This window comes from Tachypleus tridentatus, chromosome 13, assembly GCF_004210375.1.
Source record: "Tachypleus tridentatus isolate NWPU-2018 chromosome 13, ASM421037v1, whole genome shotgun sequence".
Taxonomy (NCBI): Eukaryota; Metazoa; Arthropoda; class Merostomata; order Xiphosura; family Limulidae; genus Tachypleus; species Tachypleus tridentatus.
This window is the reverse complement of record NC_134837.1, coordinates 130878824-130905172: the sequence shown is the minus strand read 5'-3', so window position 1 is coordinate 130905172 and position 26349 is coordinate 130878824. Positions and strand designations below refer to the sequence as shown.

At 32.7% G+C, this 26349-nt stretch overlaps 1 protein-coding gene across 1 annotated transcript in view; it reads right to left on the bottom strand.

The window, feature by feature from the left end:
• Positions 1–10097: 10097 nt before the first annotated feature.
• LOC143240941 (adapter molecule Crk-like) overlaps positions 10098–26349 on the bottom strand; it is a 37671-nt gene continuing 21419 nt past the window's right edge. Inside the window, exons 8-9 of the mRNA XM_076484214.1 lie at positions 25329–25406; positions 10098–13276 (exon numbers count right to left, since the gene is read on the bottom strand). Coding sequence (XP_076340329.1) covers positions 13142–13276; positions 25329–25406 — 213 coding nt within the window. The 3' untranslated portion in view covers positions 10098–13141. The remainder of the gene's footprint in view (positions 13277–25328; positions 25407–26349) is intronic.

The following is a 26349-nucleotide window of genomic DNA, read 5'->3' as shown; positions in this document are numbered from 1 at the left end:
TTGCTAAGTTTGGGACGGCTGGCGCAGATAGCTGGCGTGTAGCTTTGTGCAAAATTCAAAACCAAACAAACAAAGCATGATACTACAAATTTTAGTTGATTTCCAGGTGTTGCCACACCATTGTGGCTTTTTAGTTCAATTTACATAGATTTTAATATAGTTTAGAGAGGACTTGAAAAGATAATAAAATAACTAAAAGATGTTTTTCTTATTATCAATTTAAACCATTTCCAAGCTTTATTTTCTACCAGTGGATCCCTCGTTATAAACTTTTCACAGGTTTTGAAAAAGGTAAGCTTTCTGCAGAATCCTGTCAAGATAAATACGATCTTACAAAATAATAATCAGTTTATTTCTAGTTACGTTTAATCACAACCTAAATCTCAAAAACGTCATCTATGAAATTTCGTGTTCCTGCAACGATATATACATTGGAGAAATGGGAAGGAAACTCGCGACAAAAATAAAAGAACATAAATACAGTACAAGACTCATGAAAACACAAAATTCAGCCATTGCAGAGCACGTCACGTCAATTAGACACAGAATAAACTGTGAGAAAACTAGAATTGTCGACATAGACAAATTCTGGAAGACAAGTAAAATGAAAGAATCATTTTATATAAATACCATTAAACCTTCACTGAACAGAAATTCCGGATTAGAGGTGAGTAGCCTGTGGCTGCCATTGGTTGAATCTACAGGAATTCTCTCCTCCAATCAGAGAAACAGCGATAATGCAACCAATCATAACACACTCTCCACAACCCACCAAAACACTATAAAAGACTGACAACACCTGCACACACACTACCAATCAGTCTGTTAAGCTGCCTTGGCAAACTGATGGAGAGGGTTATCTCCAACCGTCTTCTCCACTTTTGTGAGACAAATAACATCCTTCCAGAATCCCAAAATGCCTCCAGGAAAAACAGGCAAACAACTGATCACCTCACACGACTCACCGAATCAGTCTATAAAGCTTTTAACAACAACCAAGTAACCATTGGTGTATTCCTAGATGTCAAAAAAGCATTTGACAGCGTTTGGCACAATGACATCAAATACAAACTAAACCACCTAAAGATAAACCCTACCATAGTTAAATGGGTATCAAATTTTCTAACAGATAGAACAGCACAAGTAAAAGTCAACAAAACTATATCAAAATCATTCAATATAACTGCAGGAGTGCCCCAAGGATCAGTCCTTTCTCCACTTCTATATATTATTTTCGTCAGTGACATACCTTTCCCCAATTTAACATACACGCATAATTCACAATACGCAGACGACTTCGCTATCTGGAACACCTCCAGAAACCCAGTGATGGCCATGTCTCGCGTGCAAGAATCACTGAACAACGTCTCGACCTGGAGTAACAAGTGGAGAGTAGTTTTAAATCCAACCAAAACACAAGCAATCACCTTCCATACGAAATTAAAAAAACAACAAAAAAAACAAGAAAAAATAAAATTATCACTCGGAAATACGCCCATTAACATGAGCAAAAACATCACATTCCTTGGCATCACTTTCGACACAAAACTAACATGAAAAAACATGTTAACAATATACACTCATCAATTAGAAAATGGATTTCACACTTAATGACTCTAACTAGTAAACACTCGAAATGCTCACTAAACACCATTATCCAAGGCTTACATCCGTCCACTAATAGAGTATGGATGTCAACTCACATATGTCAAATAACACACTCCAGAAAATCCAAGTTCAACAAAATAAAATACTAAGATCTGCATTCAGTCTACCATCATTCACCCCAGTAAATTATATACATCAAATCAGCAACTTACCAACACTAAGAAATAGACTAACGGAAATATCACACAAATACTATTTAAAAGCAGAAAACAGAAACAAACTAACGGCATCACTCTACAAATTAACTAGTGCACCAACCAAATATATTTCACCTTATAACATATTTCAAGATTCACACAACAAAGTACTTAAAGGACAAAACTCATGTTAATACTATGTATTTTCTTTTTTAGGTCTCGGGCACAGGACAGGTACAACTTTCGGCGCCTGTCCTGTGAATGTGGGTTTTTCTCGGGGCGCTCCCGTTTCCCCCCACAGCAAAAACTTAGGCATTGGAACTTTAGATCCCAGCCCAGGCAACTCATTTCCAGGCCCTGAATCGGGTCGTTTGTGTTTTGTGTTGGTATTTACTTTGACATCTGCCTTTCGGGACGGGACCTGACTGTTTTCTCCTGTGCTGCCTTTGCCTCGATCATGGATAATATTAAGTATGACCACCTTTACCCAAAAAAGAGTTTAAAAGCTATATATGTATATATATTTTTTTAAAAAAAGCTAAATTCAATAACCTTCCACGAAAGGGGACGAAGAGGAACCACAACGTTCCTAAACACCCCAGTTGGAGAGAGAATTCTTACGATTTCTCTCTCTCAAAACTAAACCCCTGCCACGTCAGTTTTGCGTTTTCACACACACTAGCCAAGGCAGCCTAACAGACTGATGGAACGGAAATTATCTGGATTGATCCTGTTTGTTTGTTTCTTTGGAATCGTGGTTATGATGGCTTTTTTCCAAGTGTCGGGGTAAACACATCACATTCCTTGGTATCACTTTCGACACAAAACTAACATGGAAAAAACATGTTAACAGCATATACACATCAATTAGAAAACGCATTTCACACTTAATGACTTTAACCAGCAAACACTCAAAATGACCACCAAAACCCATTATTCAAATAAAAAAGGATTACATACGTCCGTGAATAGAGTATCGATGTCAAGTCACATATAATATGTCAAATAACACACTCCAGAAAATCCCGTAAACTATATACATCAAATCAGTAACTTACCAACGCTGAGAAACAGACTAACAGAAAGGTCACACAAATACTATTTAAAAGCAGAACACAGAAACAAACTAACTGCATCACAATGTAAATTAGCCAGTGCACCAACCAAATTTATTTCACCATGCAACATATTTCAGAAATTACAAATCAAACAACAAAGTACATAAAGGGCAAACCTCACGCAAATATTTTGTATTTTCTTTTTCAGGTCTCGGGCAAAGGACAGGTAAATCTTTCGGCGCCTGTCCTGTAAAAGTGGGTTTTCTCGGGACACTCCCGTTTCCCCCACAGCGAAATCTTAGGCATTGGATCTTTAGATCCCAGCCAGTGCAACATTATTGCCCAGCTCTGAATCGGGTAATCTCGCGTTGATATTTACTTTGACATTTGCTGGTTGGATTCTGGCCTGGCTGGCCTCTCCGGTGCCGCTTTTGTTTCACTAACCAGTTAATTATATTCTGACCAACACCACTTCTTCACCTTAAAAAAGTCAAAATAAAGGCAAAAACCCCATGTAAATTTCAATAATTTTTCACGAAAGGAGACGAAGAGGAGCCACAACATTACTCACCACCCAAGTTGGAGAGAGAATTTTTCAGCCTTCTCTCTCTCTAAACTAAACAAACTCCTGCCACGTTCGTTTGCGTTTACACACACTGACTTGAAGACGAAAGGCAGAAGACTTTCGAAAAGTCGTTCTCTACACTTGTGTCTCCACAACAGGCAGTTGGCATCCATTCTACAAAGTTTCATCATGAATACTCTGTCTAAACAATCTATCAAAGGTTATACATGTTGGTTATTAAAACTTGGATGGGAATAACCTCAACAGTGTGATGAAAAAAGGGGATCTTGGTGTAATGGTTGATTAGTCTCTATCTAAAGCCATCCAAACAGTGTGCTGTTCCTATTGGTAGAGCAAACAGAATTTGATATTGTATCTATAGAAATACTGAATACAAGTCTAAAAATGTTATGATTTCATTTTACAGACCACTGGTTAGGCCACATGTGGAATATTGCATTCACCCTTAGGCTCATTATCTTAGGAAAGACATTGAATTGTTGGAAATGGTTCGGAGAAGGGTTAATAGAATGGAGTCTGGAGTGGAGGGTTGTCATACGAGGAGAACCTGAAAGTTCTTAAATTTTTTCTCTCGAAAAAAGAAGAGTTAGGGGAGATATGACTGAGGTGGTTAAGATCGTGTAGGGTGTTGATATATTTTTTTTCATATTTAACAGTGATAATAGTAGGACTACAGGACACAAGTATAAATTTTGGTACAACAGGGGTTATCTTCAGCTACGACAGTTTAATGTTTCCAACAGGGTGGTGAACATTTGGAATGTGTTGCCTTTCGACGTTGTGGGGCCAGTATATTTTAGGAATTTTCATAAAAGCTTGATGAGGATGTGAATGATAAGTGCTGGCTTTAAGATTTTGCTTATTTTTTAAATTAATTTACTTCTAAGGATAGAATGGCAAAGATGGATCAACATGTCCCATGTTGTTCCAAAATGTTATGTACAAGTTTATTTCTTAGTTTCACAATATTCTCATCATTATGTAATTACTAAAAGCTCTTATATAACAGAAAATTGTGATGTTTGTACAATAGCTAATCATATCTTGCATATACATTTTTATTTTAGCATAACTTGTGTTACAGAGTTCTCATTGGACAGGCAGTTTACACAACTCATTGAATGTTCTATGCGAAAGCAAATGTTGCTATTTATTTTTCAAAATACAATGTTTATTTACATGCACTTAAAAACTCAAACGTTAACAGCCTAACAAATAAATAACCACTGTTAACATAATATTGATCTCTGTAATTAGTTGGTTCTATCCTAGTAACAGAAATTGAGTGAGATTCAATACGTAGAGGTTACAAACTGTCATTGAATGATATGGCTACAGTATTATTACATACACAAAAGCTGATGCAAGATTATTTCTGTAAATTATATGACTAATGCACATGTAATATAATTATAGAAGACAAAGGTTAATATACGAGAGCTGTGAAAAGAACTGTATACCATAAAAGTACATACCAAAACAGATACATATCTTCATTTGTACGTATTACAAGACTCCATGCTGTTTAGGACAAGGTTAGCAACTATTAATTCACAGAAAAACAGTTTTTAAAAATATGGACAACCTGCTGTTGAAACGAGTAAGTACCAATGACACTTCAATATACTATACACATTAATACAACTTTTTGTAACCTCTGCACTATGTATAAAACAGAAATGCTATTGAGATAGAGGATTCTTTCGTGTGTAAATATGCTTCCTGATACTATTCCAAAAGAATTAAATGAACAAGATGTCAAAACAGGTAATCTAGAAAAAATAACTGGCTGAAGGACACTGGAAAATATAGCAGTCATCAGAGCACATTACCCAATGTCATGACTGCATTATTACAAAATGATTTACAGATCAAATTATTTTACTTTATAATGAAAGAATACTCAACATTACTTATAGTTATACAATGCTATAAATATTCAAGTACTTGATCATGTTCAAAATTCTATCAACTGTGCTGGAAATAATGAAGTCAAGAAATAAAAAAACATATAGGGATGAAATGCATGTAAGTTGCAGACTCATTAATAACTAATTTTCTAAATATACACACAAAAGATCTAGAAAGTAGAAGTACATCTACAAACACTAGACTATAAACCACTTGTGTTTGAATAGTTCAACTATCACAAATAATTTTGAATGCAATGATGAAGAACCCACTTTTTGGAAAATAAAAGTTTAGAGATTGAAATAGAAAACATTAGTATTGGATGCTATACATGAAATGTTTTCTAGATTTAATCAGTTTGAAATTCTTATTAGATTAAATTATTATAAAGCTAAATGTGGTGTTATAGTTGAATTAGTAAGTGCATTAATTGTAAGCCAACTTCACTTACCATTAAAACTTCAACACATAAACATCATCATCCAAATAAAAAAATGTTTGTTAATAAAACAAACTTAAATATATGCAACCAGCAACATTTAATGTGTATTAATACAGGATGTTCTGTGTGAAGTGATTACTTTCCTTTATGATTTATGTAAATAAATACAGCAATGGAAATACAAACATTAATCTAAATAAAGACAAATTTAAATAGGCAAATCTGAAGTCTTTATAAAATTCTGGATGAATACAAGGAGACGATCTGGGAAACGTTTAAAACTATATGAATAGAAAATATGTATATCCTACTTTAAAATATCAAAATAAAATAGTAACAATGGATAATGAAAAAAACATTTCACTTACAATTAACAAGTACAGGTAAATACTAGTGACTAAGATTTAATTAGAAATTGGTTTATGTTAATGAAAGAATAGAAAATTATAAGATTAATGAATGTCTTTCCTTTTAATCAATTATAACCCTAACAACCATGATAACTTTAGTTAAACTCATTTACTGATTAACAAACAGTTAAAACTATTGAAATAAAAGAATACTTCAAGATATATTCAAAATACTGGCCTGGATCATGAAAAAGTACAGTATATCATTATAAAAGTTTCCAAATTATATATCTAAAACTAATGAACATTTTTATTTTATCCTAAAATCAAGTTATTTTCCTGATTATTGTGAAATAAGTATTGCAACCATGATACCTGAACCAAATAAGAATTAAACTAATCATTTAAGTTATAGGAGTATAATGTTGTCCAGATATATTAAAACCATTTTACAAGAAATTACATACACATGCAAACAGATTAAAGTCTTAAAAAGTCAAATGAACACCAAATACACTGAAGAAAAAAAAACAACTTACCATCTGATTGGGCTAACAGAAAGTTTCGTACATGGTTTCAGTTCTAGACAAGCTACAGGTTGCTTGTTTATATATATATATATACACTAAATTTGAAACAATGTTTTCATTTTTAAATTAATACATGATTTTGGTAGATAGACAAGAAATGTTAGTAAAAATTGTATAAATTTAATTATGCTTAAAAGCTAGTGTTCCTCAAGGAATTATTCCTATACCCTTAATTTATTTTTATACAAATGGTATATTTCGTCTTATTATTAACAATAAATTCAAACAGGCTAATATGTTAATGATATAGTCTATTTGATTTATTTACTGCTGGAAATTCTTTGATAATACACAATTTCTAACTTTCATAATTTTTTATAGAAGGTATTACACAGATCAAGAAAAGTTCTCTGAATTATCAATGCCATTATTGAAACCATTAATGAAATCAGTTGATACAAAAAATATTTTGGAAGAATATGTCATAAGAATAATCATACAGTTTGCCCGATTAAAAAAGATTGGACCATAGTAGACATGCTTAAAAATGTATATCAAGAACAAAGACTGTTGTGACCAAATAATGAAGATAAAGCAGAAATACAGTTTCTTTTGGAATATGCATGTTTTCCTTGGTCTGATATTTCAAGTTATTATATAGATTCTTTGCAAATTATACATAATAATGATCTAAGATTGACATCTAAGCTACCCTTATCTCCACCTATTAAAATATTAAATCAAAATTGTTTTATTCCCCTTTCCTACAACAAGCCTGTAAACTTCCAAAAACTAAAAAGCTAAGTTTTGTACAAGTGTAATTATCTCTTTCATTCTAAAACATTGCTATATACACTTTAAACTTTGTAAATATTTTTTCATAAGTTTGCTTAATATATGAATGAACCTTTTCAGCAAACGTTTCCAAACAAAACTACCCATGGTTCTTCTTATAAGCAAGAGTTATGTTGAAAACCTTGTGCAACCGTGGAAAATCATCTACTGGAGAAAATGGTAGAGATTACAGACCAAGCTTTAAAGAACACAAAGATACAGTTCATCTCAAAAACACCAACACATCAGCTATTGCTATACTTGCTAATGATACTGAACACTAAATTGATTGGAAAATAACTACAAAATAAGAAATCTTGAGAGCTTTACAGGTGAAAAATCACACCTTAAAAAACAGCCAATCTGATTTTTGCATTCTCAATCCTCTGAACCAATCACTCCAACATCCAAGAACCAGTTAGTAAAACATATACACTGTACAGACCTCTATCTCAATCACATGGTCCTGTTTGATTATTAATGATAACATGTCATAAAACTGTAACTACTTCCCTGTTTCAACAGCAAGCTGTCCATATATAAAAAATCTGTTATAAATGTCTTTTTGCTCTTCTTTGACAATATTATCCTAAAGAAATGCCCACCTTTTTATTTTCTCAAGTACAATTTTTGAAGTGAATCCCCCAAAAGAAATCTTGCTCATAGTATTCAAATAAAATCTTGAAAACACAGATACTAATTTTTTACCACAGGTGGAAGCTTAGGCACACACACACATTTCTACAGATAAATCCACATCTAAAGAATTATTCTCCCTCGGAATATCATCATTTCACATAGCTGAATGCTTTAATACATCCTTATGTACATATAACATTACAATTAAATCCATTTCTTTAATGGCCAAGGCCAACACTGATAACTTTTATGAGTATGTAAAAAACTTACAAGACGAGAACATTATGAACAAGAGCACAGTATTTTCTGTAGTTTATGGCCCTAAGGAGGCCTATGAGTGTAAAAGTCTACCTATACGTGCATGCTAAATAAGCTCTTCCAAATACCGTATATTAACACTGTTCAGTTTCCAATCTTCAAAGGCATTATGCATTCTGGATAATGTTGCAGTATTAAGATTTAATTTTCTATGTCAATATAATGGTTACAAATACTTAATAATATAAAGGTACTAGCTAACAATGAGAATAAAACTACTGAATACATTCTGGGAATTAGAACCTTAATAATTAGAAAGATATATGTGGGGTTACCACCCAACTTGAAGAAAAAAATCAAAATTATTACCACTTAATAACATCTTTTGAATTAATAGGAGAAGATATATTTAATGTTGTGAGATATTGTGTTTCTATCATGTTTTCTTACTGCTGAAATTAAAACAGGCAACAATGGCCTGCATTACACCACAGGTTAGCCTTATAAAAGTAAACACAGATTTGACCCTTTGGCCATGTTCTATTATCAGTAATATTACTGTTTTACACATTACTACATAAATTTTGTCACTAATCCATAAACCAAATTACCTTATATCTATTCTGTAACTGTCCCAAATAATGGACTACTCTAGCTTTGTTCACTATAACTCAAGATTATTCTAACAGCTGGATAAATAATCTTAGACCATTATGTGTACCAGCTGACCTCCTCTCCATATGACAGGCACTTCAAACTTACCCGTGACATTAGATTTTTATTATACTAATACAAACTAGTGCATAAACTAAGCCAGATTTTCATTCATGAAAACACCACTGCATCAGATAACTAGAACTACATTACAAAAAATCAAAATGTAATTCTTGGCAGGTATGCTGAAGTCTTTGAACAGTTCGGACAACCATCTTGATTCAGATGTTGAGAAATTTATGATAATGGAAAAACCTTACTAACAGCAGCATTATCACTGGAATATGTATATCAATACAAAAGTCTTGAGATTATGAAAAACTATATTATAATCATGCAGTTAAAGGCAGGTTTTGCACATTCATACAAAACTCCAAACTGGACAGCCTATAGAACTTTTACAGGTTGAAAACACAAATAAAACTTCATAAAGTTCTAAGTAATATCTAACGAACTAAGACTTTTACTGAAACTCTCCTCTTAATACGAGTTTACAAAAACTCTTTACTATCTGGTGGATTTCAGCAATGTAATTATTTGTTTAAATACATCAGAAGAAAATAAAAGCAGCTGTCTGTATTTGCATAAAATTAGAAAAAAATGTATATTGTGAAATTTGGTATTTTCATTCAGAAATAATTAATAATTTAAATTCTAATTGAAACTATTTTTGCCTCCATGTACCCAATAATTCAAAACAAGACCATTCTTAAAACAACAATAAAATAACAATACCCAAACATGGTAACTATTTTCTGATATGTAAAAAGCAATGCATCCAGCCAAACACAACCATTTAACAACTAAATTACTGCAAATGTGAAAATTAATGACATGTTCCTGAAAACATTAGATTTGTGCAAGAATATTTTATATTGTAAATACCTTTTACTCATAATTCTATATAGTTTCAGATAGAAAACTTGATAAATCTAAGTTAAAAAAATGAGAGATAAGGTATACACTTCTCTCTAAATTTTAAATCCATTCATTTTATTTCAAGGTTTAGCAGTATGCACTTAGCAGTTATAATTGATATGTTCAGCATCTTCAAGCACTCAGATATACAGAAATATAAGCCTGGAATTAAACTGTGAAACATATAATACAATATATTCAAGAGTAATTTCAATATTTAGTGAAGTAAATTTGTTTGTCTAATGTTAATTACATTGATCAAAGCAGAGAAACTACAGTTCCACAAGACAAGACTTTAAACACTGAGGTGTGGATGGGAATAGTCACATAAAAAAAATACAATCATCATGTCTCAAAATGTTAAATTTTTATACTTAAACCAACTTTTTGCTTTTAGCCACCACACTGATCACTTATGGCTTCTGCTTTTCATTCTTGTTTTCACACTGGGCTTAAATTTAAAACTTGGGTCTTACAAAAAGCAAGATTTATTAGCAGAAATATTCAGTTTTTTTTTCACCTTAAAACATTGACTTGTGTTCAAGTAGTAGATTACAGTTTTGTAACACGTTAATTACAGAAGCATCAGTAACATTTTTCATCAGTCAGTAACTTTAACAAAATAACATGGAACATCCAGTATTCCTTAGTACTAGTCAAAAGAAAACAGAATCAGATACATATCGTGAGCAACCAGTTATAATCAAGAAAAATAAACATTCTCATCTGACAATGTATGTTTGACATTCAATCAAACATAAAGAAAGTATCTATAAATTTAGAGAATTTGTTGGCGCTCCTCAAAATTGAAGTTAATCAATAAATTGTTTACACATCTGCTATAAAGAAAGAAAAGAAAGTAACATTATTAATATATCAAGAAGAACAAAACAAAAAATAAAAATTTGGAGCAAGTTTTGGTAAAAGTAAAGAATACAGGATTAACAGACAATAATAAAAGCAATTAGAAAGCTTGCCAAAAATAAAATCAAGTAATATTTCGTGTTTTACTGAAAAGTCTTCTCACATTTTTTTGTTGTTTTTGTTTTTGCATCTTAACATCATCTACTGCAAGTTTTTAAATTGTTGGTGAAATGTTCACCTTCACCATTTTTATTTCACAATAATAAACATTTTAAAGATTGAAATTTAACATATGATGAAATTTCAGTCTTTTGAAAATAATGAAGCAGAATAAAGCAAGTTTCCATTTAAGTGCATTAAATTTCATAAGTGTTGGTCTTTACAGACTACAATTTTTTACATTTTAATATGTAAGACGTTGGAGAAACAAGTTTACAATGAAATATAACAATTTTGATATATAAGAAATTATTAATCATATTTTTAGTAAGTCTTAAAAATCATATAATGTAATAATTAAGTAAGTAGAATCAAAACTGAGATATCACAATCTGTTAGTACACTATCTGATAATTATTCTTCCAAAACTTCTGTAAAAGCAAAAGTTATAAACCTAAAAGGTTTAGTAATACAAGACCAAAATTGTCCAGAAAGTAATTTATAAAAAAAGCGTTAAGACCGTAAGAACAAAATACTTGACACAAATATAAGAGAAGACAGGTGTCAAAACAAGCAGTTAAAAGACAAGATATAACAAGTACTAAAACAATTAGTTGTACAAGTGTCAAATCACAAATATTTAAGGCAGAATTCCTCATTAACGTATCATACAAAGTTTTCAAAGAAAAGGGCAACATAACTTTCATTGAAATATCCAAGTTTTTACTTCTACATTTATTACTGCACAGATCCGTGAATAATGTAATCAGGTGATTTACATATTAGTAAGATACAATTTTCATAAGAACATGGAACATTAAGATAAACTGATAAGGGCATTCATGCAACATTGTATAATATAATTTTTTAAACAGGAAAATACTTGTTGAGAATAGGAATAATGACTATAATGATAGTTAATATGATAGTTTATTACTATAAGTACTGTAATGTCTTTTCCATGAGTTATCTATGTTTTTAAATATATTTTTTTTAAATGTAAGGTTACGTTTGATCAATTAAGCAAGTTATTTTGTTTTGGGAAAAGTGAAAATAATTTTGTATTTTTTTATATATGCTATTTGTGATACCATTTTCTAACTAAAATGACTGATTTGCATTAACATTTCTAACTTAATTGAAATGAATTTTAGGAGCATTTCTTTTTTTAATACATTTGTTTGTGAAATATTGTTCAACCACACAATAAACATAAATACTACCACTCTTAATGTGTAATAAACATATCTGTCACATTAATATATCCATAACACTGTATACTTAAAAATAAATGTGTGCATATGGACAAGATGCACATCATTTTCTTTCATTTGAGCACCTTACTGAGAATGTCATGCTTAATTTAATAAACTTGAATGAGAGAAAAAAAAACACTTCAGTCAACTTTAAGTTGCCGTAGTTCAAATAAAATGACAATAATTACAACTGAAAAAGTCTGCTGATCCATGTATTTACCCACACATAAAATATATGGCATGAGTTAGTTTCAGGCTTAGCCCCAATATGAGTGTATATGTCTGTATATATATATATATATATATATATGTCTGCGTTCTGCGTTAGTATATATATTTGGAAAACCATTGTTGCTTAATAATCTTTCAGTACATGCATATATCAAATGATGGTTCACTAATAAAATCAAGGTAAGTTAGATGTCGATGGCTAGTCTTATTCCTTAGCAAATGTCACCTATGAAGAGCATTCCTTCTAAAAGAGGGAAAGACATAATTACTAAAGTTTATGAGAAAACAACTAACATGCATTATTAGATACTTTCTAGTTTGAAAGTAAAATTTACTATTACAGATACATAAATGAAGGTGACTGTTGAAGGTAACTAGATACAAGGTTTGTGTGTTGCTTGCCAAGAAGAAAAGTACAGCCATACAAGAACACACAGGAACCTAATGTTGCACTGATGGTATGAACACAGAACTCAAGGCCTACAAACAAAATGCTAGCTTGCTTGAGGCATACAGGTACACAAAACAGTCTGGTTTGCATCAATTGAATAGTCATAGTTCTTCTTACAACACTATGCACATTTACTTAGGACTCATCTTCTGAATTTTCCGAATCGATGAATTCTACGTGAGTAAAGGGAAAATGTCCAGTTTTACCCCTCAGTTCTCCTTCCCACTGCCCATTGATGTTCATCTTAGTAACCTTTATGACATCTCCAACCTATGTAAAATGTAGAGAAGTAACTTTGGGAAAGTTATGTTGTAGGTAGTATTAAACAAGATATAGATTAATTAATTGTACTTCAATGCACAAATAAAAATTAAGATAATAAAAGCAATACAATAATCTATTCAAAACTTCCTTTTTTTTAAACAAAAAACATTATGTATTAGATTCTCTGCTACAATTCTTCAGTAAACGTTTTCTGATAAATGTAAGGCATAGTGTAAAAAGTTTGGGAAATTATTTACCCATATTTTTTAAAGTTTGAAAAAAAACAACAAAACACATTCTCAATCTGAATAAGAGAAAATTTGAATATAAATTGTACACGAGTCATAATCATAATGTCAAGGGTTTAAATAAAAACCCCAAACAATGAGCTTTCACTACTAATGATGAAAGGAAATAAAACAGTTAATAATGCTATGCAAATCACCACCTCCATTAAGAACACATACAGGAGCTGATATTTATTATAAACTTGTAACTACTACCACGGCAGGTTCAGGCTACCAGCAGCTAACGTAAGTGAACTACGTATATAATTTCAACTTTAATGCATTTAGCCTGAACTACTGAAGCATACACATATCTACATCTTGTGATATAATTTACTAAGAGACGTTGAAGATCAGTTTTAATACTACCACACTACCACTTTACCTGCTGCTGATCAGTTCAGTCAGATAAGTAAACCAGTTTTTGTATTACCCCAATGTTTACTGCTGATCAGCTCAGCAGCTAGATGAATTAACCTGTCTTTACATTATGCCAATGGTTGTTGGTCATCAGTACAGCCAGAAGAATTAACCTGCTTTTATATTACACCAGTGTGGTGGCTTATCAGTGCAGCCTGATTAGGAAATCAGTTTTTATATTATACAAATGGTTTTTGCTTATAAACACAACCAGATGATAAAAACTGTGATAAGATAGCTGTTAGTGTTGTCAAAAACATTAAACAATATTGCTAAAACATGAAAAGATCATTTTAAAGCTAGAAGCTGTTTATATTGTGTAAATCTGATTATAGACAATACAGCTTTAATTTTTTTTGCAGAGATGACTCCTGCCTTGTTTTTGAGTATTTTGAATAAGATAACACTTTTTCGGGTCTTTCAAATAAAAAGTCTTTGCAGAATATAATGTTGTATAGTTCAAGAAATAAGGCAGGAGCAACCCATTAAAATTCCAAACATAGAATGTCTGTGTTTTATAATGCTAATGAAATAAGATATATTTTCATTTTTCTAAAACAACTTTTCTATCACTACATTAGAATCACCAAAAAGTTATAATTTAAATTAATGCCCTCTGATATCAGTTAAGTATATTAACATATTGGAATTACATAAATAAAAAGTACTACTTTAACCATTTCTCTCCATAATTAAATTTCACAGGTGCTCTCCAAAGTTAATTCTCCATCAAAAAAATAGGTTTAATTTGATATATTATTACTTTCCCAGCTTGAAATGACTGTAAAGTTTCCAAGTTTAGGTTTAAAATTACTCTAAATAAATATTATATGAGAAATCTAAATTTTTAACAAGACAATATGAGCAATTTCTCGAAAATCATTTTTTTAATATGACAGTAAAATTCACCAAAATGATTCAATAAGAAGTGAAATGTATTCCAAAACATTAAACTGCATTATATATACGAAATATTATCATAAACTTTAAAAACCTTGTACTATATGTATGTCTAATTAATGAAAAATTTATCTGAATCCTCTGGATTGATGTCATATAGAACAAAACAATACAATAAAGTTTTTTTTATAAATCATAGTTGAAACTAAAGGTACTAGATGAAACTACATAATTAGAAAATTAAAAAGAAAACTATGCATTATGAGGTACAGACTATCTTACGATGCCTTTACTAGCAAAACCATGGTCTATGAATAAACTTTCATAAAAATGTAACTAAGAATCCAAATTTTAATAGTATGTAAGTTTTAATTTTATAACACAATAATAAAAACAAATACCAAATTCTCCATAGTATGAAAAGTGTGACATTCTCTCTTCTCTAATTTATTTACGGTCCCTCCAAGAAGTAGAATATTTAATGTAAGTTGCTCATTATTATGTGGTCATTGCTCAGGCAAAGCATAATTTTTATCATCTTCAATCTTATTTAATTATGCAGCCATAAAAAAGAAAAATCAAACTCCCTCTTATTACATCAACTAGTCGCATCCTTTCTTTCAGAAACTGCCAAAAGTTCTGTTCAACCTTTAATACTATATCATTTATTACCAACAAAAACCCAAGGTTTTAATATATCAAATGCTTTATTTATCTGTGTTGTTTTCTATATAGGGAATTGTTCATTTCATTTCCAGTTCAATCTTCATCCCTTTGGGAAACACACTGATGAACTTAGTTGAATTTTTAATGGTTCATCACATCATTAGAAAGCCACAAAAATTGTTATAATTACGTAGCATTGGCCACGTTATTATTCTATGTTTCTAGTGCATTATTCGAGTAATAAAAAAATTATTTAATGTAGTAGTAACACTTGTACCATTAGTATAAAAAATAGACAGTTGAGAGAAAAAAAAAGGCCTAGGTCAGTACATTATTTCTTGTTTTCATATATATTCTTTACTTATTATAAAACTAAAATCTAAAAATTAGGAACTTTTCAGAATATATAAAAATAATAAAAACAACTTTCACAAGGTACACTTGCAAGCAGCCTGTACATTATGTAATTTCATATGGTAACATAAAAGACACATTTGTCAAGTGATTTACAACTTTTAATGGTACAGGTTTTAGCTGACCCTATCAACATGGGTCAAAGGTCATGTCATTGGTTTTGTTGACTTATATTCAAAATTTTATTGAATGACTATTTCATGAATTTATGTCTATAAATCTGGTATCAAATTGTAGATTATAATTCAAATTTTAGTATTAGACATTAGTTAACTTCTTAATTTAAAAATAAATAAAAAATATGACATCAATTTTTGTGTCATGTGGTGTGTTGAATGCAGCACTGGTCCAAATTAGATGTTTGTGATGCCAGACAGAAAATCTAGAGTTTCATATGAATTAGGAACTCAAATTACCAATATTAGAAAACTATAATATTAAATATGAATGAATATTCTATCTTTTCTATTTGCTGAGATATCACTATGTTTACTGAATCCAACATACCGGTCGTGCCTACCTTTTTCTATGTTTGGAGACACTTCCTTAAGCACACTTGTTTCTATGACATGTGAACAGTCAATCACAAATTCAGAATATTTCCTTAGTGGCTTTCTCAGTGTTATTGAATGAAAATAACCATTTCATAAAAGAAATCTGAAAATTGTGTGATACATAAAAGTACTTTTAACCATAAAATCAAAATTCTTTGCATTTTGAATAGTCAGCATGTAAAAAGAAAAGAGGCATGTGAAAAACATAATTAAAAAAAATCTGATATTATGTAAATAAAAACCCTGTACTGTTTATTGATACACTGCAAAATTTCATGAAGGTGCAATTAATTTAAAGGTAATAGCATGAAAACTAACAAGAACAAAGTAGTTAAGAAGGTCAGCCCCAGGGACCAAGAACCCGCTGAAAGAGTTGAAAATGGCTGTTTAGTTGGTGTTTGTCAATTTGTGGTGAGAAGAAACCCACTTGAAGAAAAAATGTATCTCAAGACAGCTGGTTGGTTGGCTTGATGTTTTATGGCAAAAGCAGTTAGGCTATCTGCACCAAACATCCAGTAAAAATTTAAAATTAATGCAAATTTAGTAAAATTCATAAAAGGAAATTAAGGTAAAACAAAACAAAGTTTAAAAAACATAAATAGCATTAAAATCAATGTTTACATCTAGTCTACAAATGTTAAGAGAAAATTACAGTAATACACGTTGGAAAGGGTTTTCTATAGCATAACTGTAATTAACATAACTCACCTCGAAGACTGACAGGTAAGTTCAAAAACCACTGTTGGTCATCTGAAGTTGGCCTTTCCAGTCCGGGTTTTGAATTATTTGACATTATGGCCATTTTCAGAGAGTAATAAGTTTTAAAAGACTTGCAACAAAATTTTAATTATAAGTCACCAGGATGACTGACGAGTAGTTCAAACAGAAGCATCAGTCACCTGAAGTTGGCATTTCCAGTTCCGGTTTTGAGTTATTTAACATTACGGCTATTTTGTAATTTCAAACTGAGCTAGACGGACTTTAATTTCTTAAAAGGGAATCACATTAAAAAAGGTTTAATATATAAATTAAAAAACGTAAATAGCATTAAAAAGATTAATGGCCATTAAAAAACTAAAAGCATTTCTAAGGTGGACAGTGTCACCATCACCAATAACACTATCTAACGTTATGAACAGACCTTGGGACAGAATATGTTTAAATTGGTGTTGTCTTTGAGTCATAACGATAGCAAAACGGTAAAATATGGCTTATTGTGACCTGAGTGTTACACTGGCAATACATTAGTGCATCAGTCCCAGATAAAAGAAAACGATGAGTCAAAACACTGTGACCAATGCATAGTATAGTTAGAACAATTTCCTCTTTCTCAACTTTACGGAAGCAAGATGGCCAAAGTCCAATATAGGGTTTTATTTGGAAAAGTTTGTTTTCATGTTGCTCACTCCAAGTCGACTGTCAACTGGCACGGAGCCAAGCCTTGAATACAGGACCATCCATAGTACATGTATGGAACAGGCACAGTGGTGACAGTACCAGAGCAGATAGATTTAACTGTGGTGTTGGCGAGCTCATACCTGCGAATACCAACGGTATCCAGAAAAACTGGATAGAAGTACACGCTAAAGAAAAATGTGCCAGTTGGTTTTGAATATCAGTGAGAACAGGGTGTGAACTAACATGAAGCGATTCCAGGGCCAGTAGAGAACTAAGGGAGTCAGTATAAACAGTACAGTTTGAGTACTGCTTAACTTCTATGTGATCTAAGGCAAGATAAATGAAGTACAATTCAGCAGTGAACACAGAAGCTGTAGAAGGGATTCTGCATGCAATCAGCAAACCACAATAAACCATGGTAAAGCTCACAAAGTCACCTGATTCTGAACCAACTGTATAAATAGGAATGGAAGGACGGTTCAAAAGGTATTCAGCAAATAGCAGACAGTATTTCCAATTGGGAGTGTCTGCTCTCCTCAGATGACTTACAGATAGGTCACATTTGGGGATTGTAAGAAGCCATGGTGAGATGGGCTGATCAGCCCATACAAAGGTCAAAAGGAGCAATGGAAGACCGTCTGTTCTGCAAACACAACCCCAGGTGGGATGCTTTGGTAAGGAACGAAGTTTCGAAACATATAGTTAAAACAGTCGCAAATGGCGGAGGTGCAAAGAATGTTCATGAGACTCTATGTATAAGGTCTGAACTGGGGAAGTGCAGAAAGTCCCAGTGCAGATTCAAAGTCCTTGATGATGAATGGGGTGCAGCATCTTTAAGGTTGAGGTCTTGGCAGAGCCACAGACCAGTGATCCATAGTCAAGTGTCAATCAAAGAAGAGCACGATATACCTTTAGCATAAAACACTGATCCACTCCCCAAGTGGTAGAAGAGAGGATATGGAGGATGTTCAGTGCTCTTGTACATTTGACCCATAGCTGCTTCATGTGTGGTATAAAGGTCAGCTTACAATCAAAGATAAGCCCCAAGAACTTTGTCTCAGGGACCACAGCAGCACAACTTCACCAATACCGAGTTCAGGATCAGGGTGAATTCCCTGTGGACAACAAAAGTGCGTGTGTACAGGTTTAGAGAATGAGAAGTTAAAGTTGTTTGCTGTGGTCCACTTTAGTCCACAACTGAGGGCAGTCTGTAGCTGCTGCTCAAAATACCTTATGTTCAATGACTGACACGAGATGTGAAAGTCATTAACAAAGATCCTGTTTGCAACTGTGAGAGGGAGTTGTTCAGTGATGACATTAATCCTTATAATGAAAAGTGTGACATTCAAAACATGGACAAATGGCCATGTAACCCACATATATGGAGATCTCGCAAAATGCCATACCTCCATGTTGTATCATAAGCCTTCTCAATGTCAAAGAATATTGATACAAGATGTTGTCATTTGAGAAAGGCTTCTCCAATTGTCATTTCAAGTCAAATCAGATGGTTTGAGGCAGAAATCTGTCGTTGGAACACACACTGGGTGGGTGAGAGGAGGTTGTTTGATTCAAGGAATCAGACAAGACATGCATTAACCATCCTCTCTTAGGTCTTACAGAGACAGCTCGTCACGGTAATTGGATGGAAGTTTGAAGGAATCTTGGGATCCTTCCCAGTCTTAGAGAAAGGTAGGACAATAGTCTGGAGCAAGACATCAGGAAAAGCATTCTGCCGCAAGATCCGATTTAAAACAATCAGAAGAATAGCAAGAGAAACAGGTAATATATGGCACAGCATTTCATAGTATATATTATCAGGTCCAACTGACGTACTGCCAGACCAATGATGGGCCAGTTTGAGTTCCACCAGTATAAAGGGATGATTACAATCATAGAGACAATTAGCTCGAAAGGAAAGAGGTGATCACTCTGCCCAAGTCGTGATGGCTAAGAAGGTGGAGGAAGAAACAGAAGTACTACATACCTGGCAAAAGCTTTCACCTAGAGTATAGGTGACACTCTGGGTATGAGCTACTTCCTGACCATCAGAGAGCAAGATCAAGAGGGGGACAGAATTATATTGCCCACTGACCTTTTGAATCTTGTCCCATATGACTTTGGAACTAGTGGTAGAAGATATGCTGGTTGTGAATTTAATCTAAAATTCCTTCCGGCTTTGATGTCTTACCCACTGAGCATGTGGAAAGCGATGTTGTGGGAGAGTGTGGGATACCAATGAAATGTATCCCAGGCCCGTTTTTTAGCCTTCCGTGCCACGTGGCAGGCAGGATTCCACTACAGATGAGGATGTTGTGGGAAACATGTCGAGGTTTTAGGAATACATTGAGCAGCTATGTCTATTGATGGCTTATGGATGATAACAGGATCAAGTTCTAGGATAGCAGTGAAAGAGGACCAGTTTGCTTGATCTAGCTTCCACTGGGGCACGCGGGTTGAGTGGCATCTATCATGGTCAGTCTCTCTCTAAATTACAGGAAGATGATCACTGCCTTGTGGATTATTGTCAACCCTCCATGAAAGGATGTGATCAGAGAGCATATGCTCAACAGAGCAACCACTCCTGTCAATATCAACACTTCCCCAGAGGGAATGATGTTCATTAAAGTCCCCCAGGATTATAAAGGAAGATGGAAACTGTCCAATGAGAGAATCAAGGTCTGATTGATCATAGGTCTCTCCAGGTGACAGGTAGAGAGAACAAACTGTGATTCTATGACCCAATGAAACACAGATGGCTATGGCCTCCAAGAGTGTGTCGAGTGGCAAAGACAGGGTGGGCACATGCTGATCAACCAACAGTGCCATCCCTCCATGCACTCATCCATCATACAGACTGTCATTTCTGTACAAAGAAAACTGCCGAAAGGTGACTGTATCGGCAGGTTTCAGAAATGTTTCCTGTATGAAAAGACATAGAGGATGGTGGGAAGCAATCAATGTTTTGATGTCATCCAGATTAGAACGTAAATGTCGATAGTTTCCTTGTATCAAGGTGGCCATTTTTATATATGTGTTGGTAAATTGGGTGGAGAACTCTTCTGTTTATGACCACAGCTTATTTCATTTTATAAATTATAAATGATATTTTTAACGTCAGACATTTGACAATTTCAAACTAAAATAATTTTTCAAATTTTCAAAAACAAATGCCTTCATAAATTTTAAAACGTACGTTCACGTAATTACCCTATCTTTTCATAAGCCTAGACTTAGTTCTGTATTTCTAGATCTAATTTTTGAAGATGAGATATCCATTACTTTTACCCTATTTCTTTATTAAATGTCACAGTGGCATATTATTTTGTAATTTCCATGAGTCTTACAAAAATGTGTGAGCGCACATTTCATGAACCAATTAGAATTTGATGTGCAAAGCAAACTGACACATTAACTTCCAATCTATATCATAGGAAACGTTCAAAGTGAAATTCAATATGCTACCAGAAGTTTTTCGTATGTAATATACATGTTTTGGTAATCAAATATGTGAGACTTCTTTTTGATAAAAACGTGGTATATTTTTAAGAAAACAACATCTGAGATTAATAAATAAAATTCACAAGGTACACTGTTGAAAAAATTAGGTAATAAACAAATAATTGGAAATTTGACTTATGTCTTCATTGTTTTTATTATAATAGAATAATTTATCATTTCTTTCGCTAAATAAATATCACTTAAGATTTGGTGTAATGAGTTTTATTTTTTCAAATAATTTCAATTGTTTCTATTATATATAACAGCTTGTTATCATTACAGTGTATAAAGTTAGCAAACATATCAAGTAATCCTATAGGTGAACAAAACAAAAACAGCAAACAGATAAATAAAATGTTGGGTATTTAAATACCTGTGCTGATGTAACTTCATGACACTGCTCATATTAAACAAATAGCCTTACCGGTTCTGATGTTACTTCACAACACTGCTTATATTAAACAAATAGCCTGGCCTGTTCTTATGTAACTTCGTTATACTGCTTATAATGAACAAATAGTCTTACCAGTTCTGATGTTACTTCTTGACACTGCATATATTGAACAAATAGCCTTACCTGTTCTGATGTAACTTCAGGACACTGCTTATAATGAACAAATAGCCTTACCGGTTCTGATGTTACTTCATGACACTGCTTATATTGAACAAATAGTCTTACCGGTTCTGATGTTACTTCATGACACTGCTTATATTGAACAAATAGCCTTACCTGTTCTGATGTTACTTCATGACACTGCTTATAATGGTTGATTGGGCAGGTCTTTGCTGTTGGAAGAGGATTCCAGCAATGAGGATGTGAATGAATGATTGTTTTGCATCTTGGGGTGGGAGAAGATGTACCTGAGGAAATATCCATACCCAGAACCAAAGGAAGTGGATCTTGGGATTTGCTGAAATGTATGTTAGAGACAGAGATGGGTTTTGAAGTTGCTTCATCAACTTTTCATTTGATTTGAGAACAATTCTTTTGGAGGCACTGAAAGATCTGTCTGCACTCCCACTGTGGTGGACAGCAACTTTTGAGCCTTAGGGTAAGTAATATTATGAATCGTTTTCAAATGCTACACCTCTTTTTCTTCCAACCAGTTGGGGCAAGAACAAAAGTAGGATGGGTGAGAGCCATTGCAACTGATGCACCTGGGGTCTGTTTCACATTCATCGGCATCGTAGTGTTTGCTACCACAACAAGCACACATCAAGAAACCACAATGTGATGTCTTCGAGTGATCAAACCGGTGACACTGGAAATATCTGAGAGGGTTTGGAATGTATGGCCGTACTCTACAATTAAGATAACCTGCCTTGATGGTGGCAGGTGGATGTGGTGATGTAAATGTCAGAATGAGGATACTGGTCAGCATTGTAATTCCATCTTTGCAAGTTGAGATATACCTCACTGCAGAAACTCCTTGGGTGGAGAAACCAGCAAGAATCTCCGACTCGAGGATGTTCTTCAAATCCATCTCAACAGTAATTCCTCGTGATGAATGCAAAGTAGCATGATGTGTTGAGATGTGGATGTTCCCACCACTATGTCAACAGATCAAAGCTTCTTTACTAACTTTGGAGAGCCAGAAAGTCTCTCCAGTCCCTTCTGAATGAAAAAGCGAGACATTTGCCCTAAGGGTTTGTCTAAAAGAGAATGTAGTATAAGAAAATGTGGTACAACAGGTGTTACAGATGTTGAAGATTGCTACTCATAATTTTCAAGATGTGGTCATTTACCTATGGACTGTTTTTTTCACTATTTTATTTTAAAAATCCATAATAAAAAAAGGAATATTTCAGTACCCACTGACCCCATCAACCCTGGAGCCCTATGAGGGTACCCACTACAATGACAAACAAGGACACTGCAGCAATGCCAGGGTTTTGTGGACACTATACCAAAACACCAGCATCAGATACAATGTCCACAACACCTGTTGAGAACATCCAACACTAGTACTTGGTTGACCCTAGCCCAAGTGAACCAGCCAACTGACCCAGGGTAGGCCACCTCAAGGCTGCCCATCTAAAGGAATTCAAAGCCAAAGTGGTGTGTATGGGTTGGACCCCTCAACCACAAATATGCTTTCTTACCCTTCGTGGGTCACCATGCATGGTAAACACATGTGTAGATGTTTAAATCCCAAAGGAGGTAAACTGAAAGAACAAAACCTTCCCTGGGAGGTCCCCTCACCACGTACAGGAATCCACACCAAGAGGGAAGACAGATGATATGGGTATTAAAACGTGTATTAAAATAAAGTAGAGAACAATGTTTCAACCTTCTTAGATCTTCAGATGTTTATCAATATTGCTTACAGATAGAAACACACTGGAATTTTTGGCAGCAATTTCAAGACCTGGGCAGATCTGATAATCATTAGAGTGAAGAGAAAATTATTTTTGGGGCTGTGGAGTAAAGTCAGTTTCTGCAGTAAACAGTATAACTGCCTTTTAACTCTTTGTTATGGGCTAAGTCAAATTTTTATCAGTTATTTTCTTTACATTAACTCTTTACGATGTTGAAAATGTTTGACAGACTTTGTAATAACAAAAAATCAAAATTACACTTTTTTCTTTCTAGAATTACTTCAGTTGTAACAAGAAACTACATTAGTCCATCCTAAATAGCTATAAAATCATAACAGTATACAACTTTTTATTGTTTTATAACTCATTAAGCCATCTTTAACTAATATCTGTGGCACATGCATTGTAAATCACTTGGTGAACATATTGTCCCCATTACTTTATGAAATTACAAAATGCATGGGCTGCTTGCAAGCATAACTTGCAAAGCAATCACCATCTCTATTTAATCAATAGTTCATAATTTTTTAGATTTTAGTTACTTTTATAACAATAAGTAAAGAATACACATAAAAAACAAGAAATACAGTACTTTTCTTTTTTGCTGTTGACCACTAATGAGATTTAACCCTATCATTTTTACACGAATACACTAAATATGTCATTTGACAGATTAAAACTTTGTCTTTCTATTGGTAATAGAATTACCTTCAGTAATAAATGTTAGAGAGAACTATTAGCAATTTCTAAAAGAAAGGATGTGACAAGTAGACATATCAAAAAGGGCCTGATTTTCTATTTAATGGCTCTGTAATTAAATAAGATTGAAGATTATAAAATATCATGCTTTGTCTGAGTAGTGACAACATTATGAATAATTTACATTTTTTAATCTTAAAATGAAATCACTTTGCATTCAGGCTAGTAATGAAAGACTCACTATTTCCATAAACAAATATTTCATTAAAGAAATCTAATTTTTTGTGTACAAGAGAACTGTAATCTTTGCTAAAAAGTCTACCAAATTGTGTGAAGGTACACATGCTGTATTAAAAGTTATTGTGCAAATAATTAACACGTGCAAATGTTCAGACAAAACCATGTATATAATACCAAGTCCAATGCAAAAATAGTTAAATTTCACACTTTATCCAACAACTATACTCATTGACAGTATAACATCTGGTAATAACAGCATTATTATACACTTATTACACTAAGACCACATTAATTATTGTCTGTCTGTGAACATAGGTGCTGATGTGTTAACTTTATATTGGGTAGCTTTATGAAGTTTTATTATGAAAAACATCAATTTCACCTGAATGGTCTCATATTCATTCACATACTTTAAATCATCAGGATGGAAAAAGAATACAATTTTCACTTTTAGTACAATTTTTAATATGTTGGGGATGACTTGGAATTACAAATGTTAATAAGGCAATTAGAGATACTACAATTTCTATAATATACAGTACCTCATTTCCAATGCACAACAAGTGCTCTCTGCTGGGAATCTATTTATCTAGCAAAAATTATTTTATTACTGGAAGGGCCTCTCCAAACAATCAAGAAAATTAAATAAAAATTACTTACTTCTAGCTTTAAGGCAGTTTTATCATAGGCATTTGGAACTCGGGCTTGCTTAACTTTGGCTAATGCTGGTAATTTTCTCTATAACAAAAAAAAAACAACAAAAAAACACCATTTAACAGAAGTTGTATTTGATTAGGATAAAGTAAAAACATGAATATTTTCTAGCTTCAAAAAATTGACACTAGAGGTTGTTAGAACAAAACTGTACCTCATTATTTAATGTAAAATTTATCACAAATCTGTACATTTCTAGATCATTTTATTAAGAACATATTCAGTTGGTATCACCAAAAGAAATATTTTTACAAGATTTTATAATTATGACACATTGAAAATATATTTTAGATTAAAAACCTTGTTGAAATGAGAAATAGTATTAACCCAAATCTACGATGACTTAAAATACACAGAAATCATTTATATGAGAATAGTATTATTAAAAAGAGAAAAAATGGTGAAATAGTTTCATTTTTGAGTATTCCTTTAATTACTAAAACATAAGCTTTTACAACTGTTTTAGGTAACAGAATGGTCCACAGTTTTAACATATATTGTTTTCAACTGCTTTGTTTGCATCTAACTGGCATTATTACAAAGTTGGTATTCATGTTAGCAAGTTGTTTTTTTAACATTAGCTGCCATAAGATCACAACAAATGACTAACACAAGCATCCTTCTGCATAACTCCACTTTAATCTTTTCAGTTCTTCTCCTTTTTTCACACACTTTGCTACTGCTAAGACTCTTCACACATGTGGAAAAATGTAGGTTTGAATATTTGAAAAAAATTTCTGTGTAAATTATGTTAAAGGTTAAGCAAAGACTTTAGTGAAAAAACTGTTAAAATACTAAAATTATTATTTTTACTTAGCTTTTTAAAATCTTGCATACAGATGTTTTCTTGACATTAGTCTAGAAAGGGCTAAAGCATAAATTTTATGATTCTACAAATTTGTTTAAACTTGACAAAGCATACTGGAAGAAACTTTTCAACTAGATAAAGTTAGTACTCACATATATA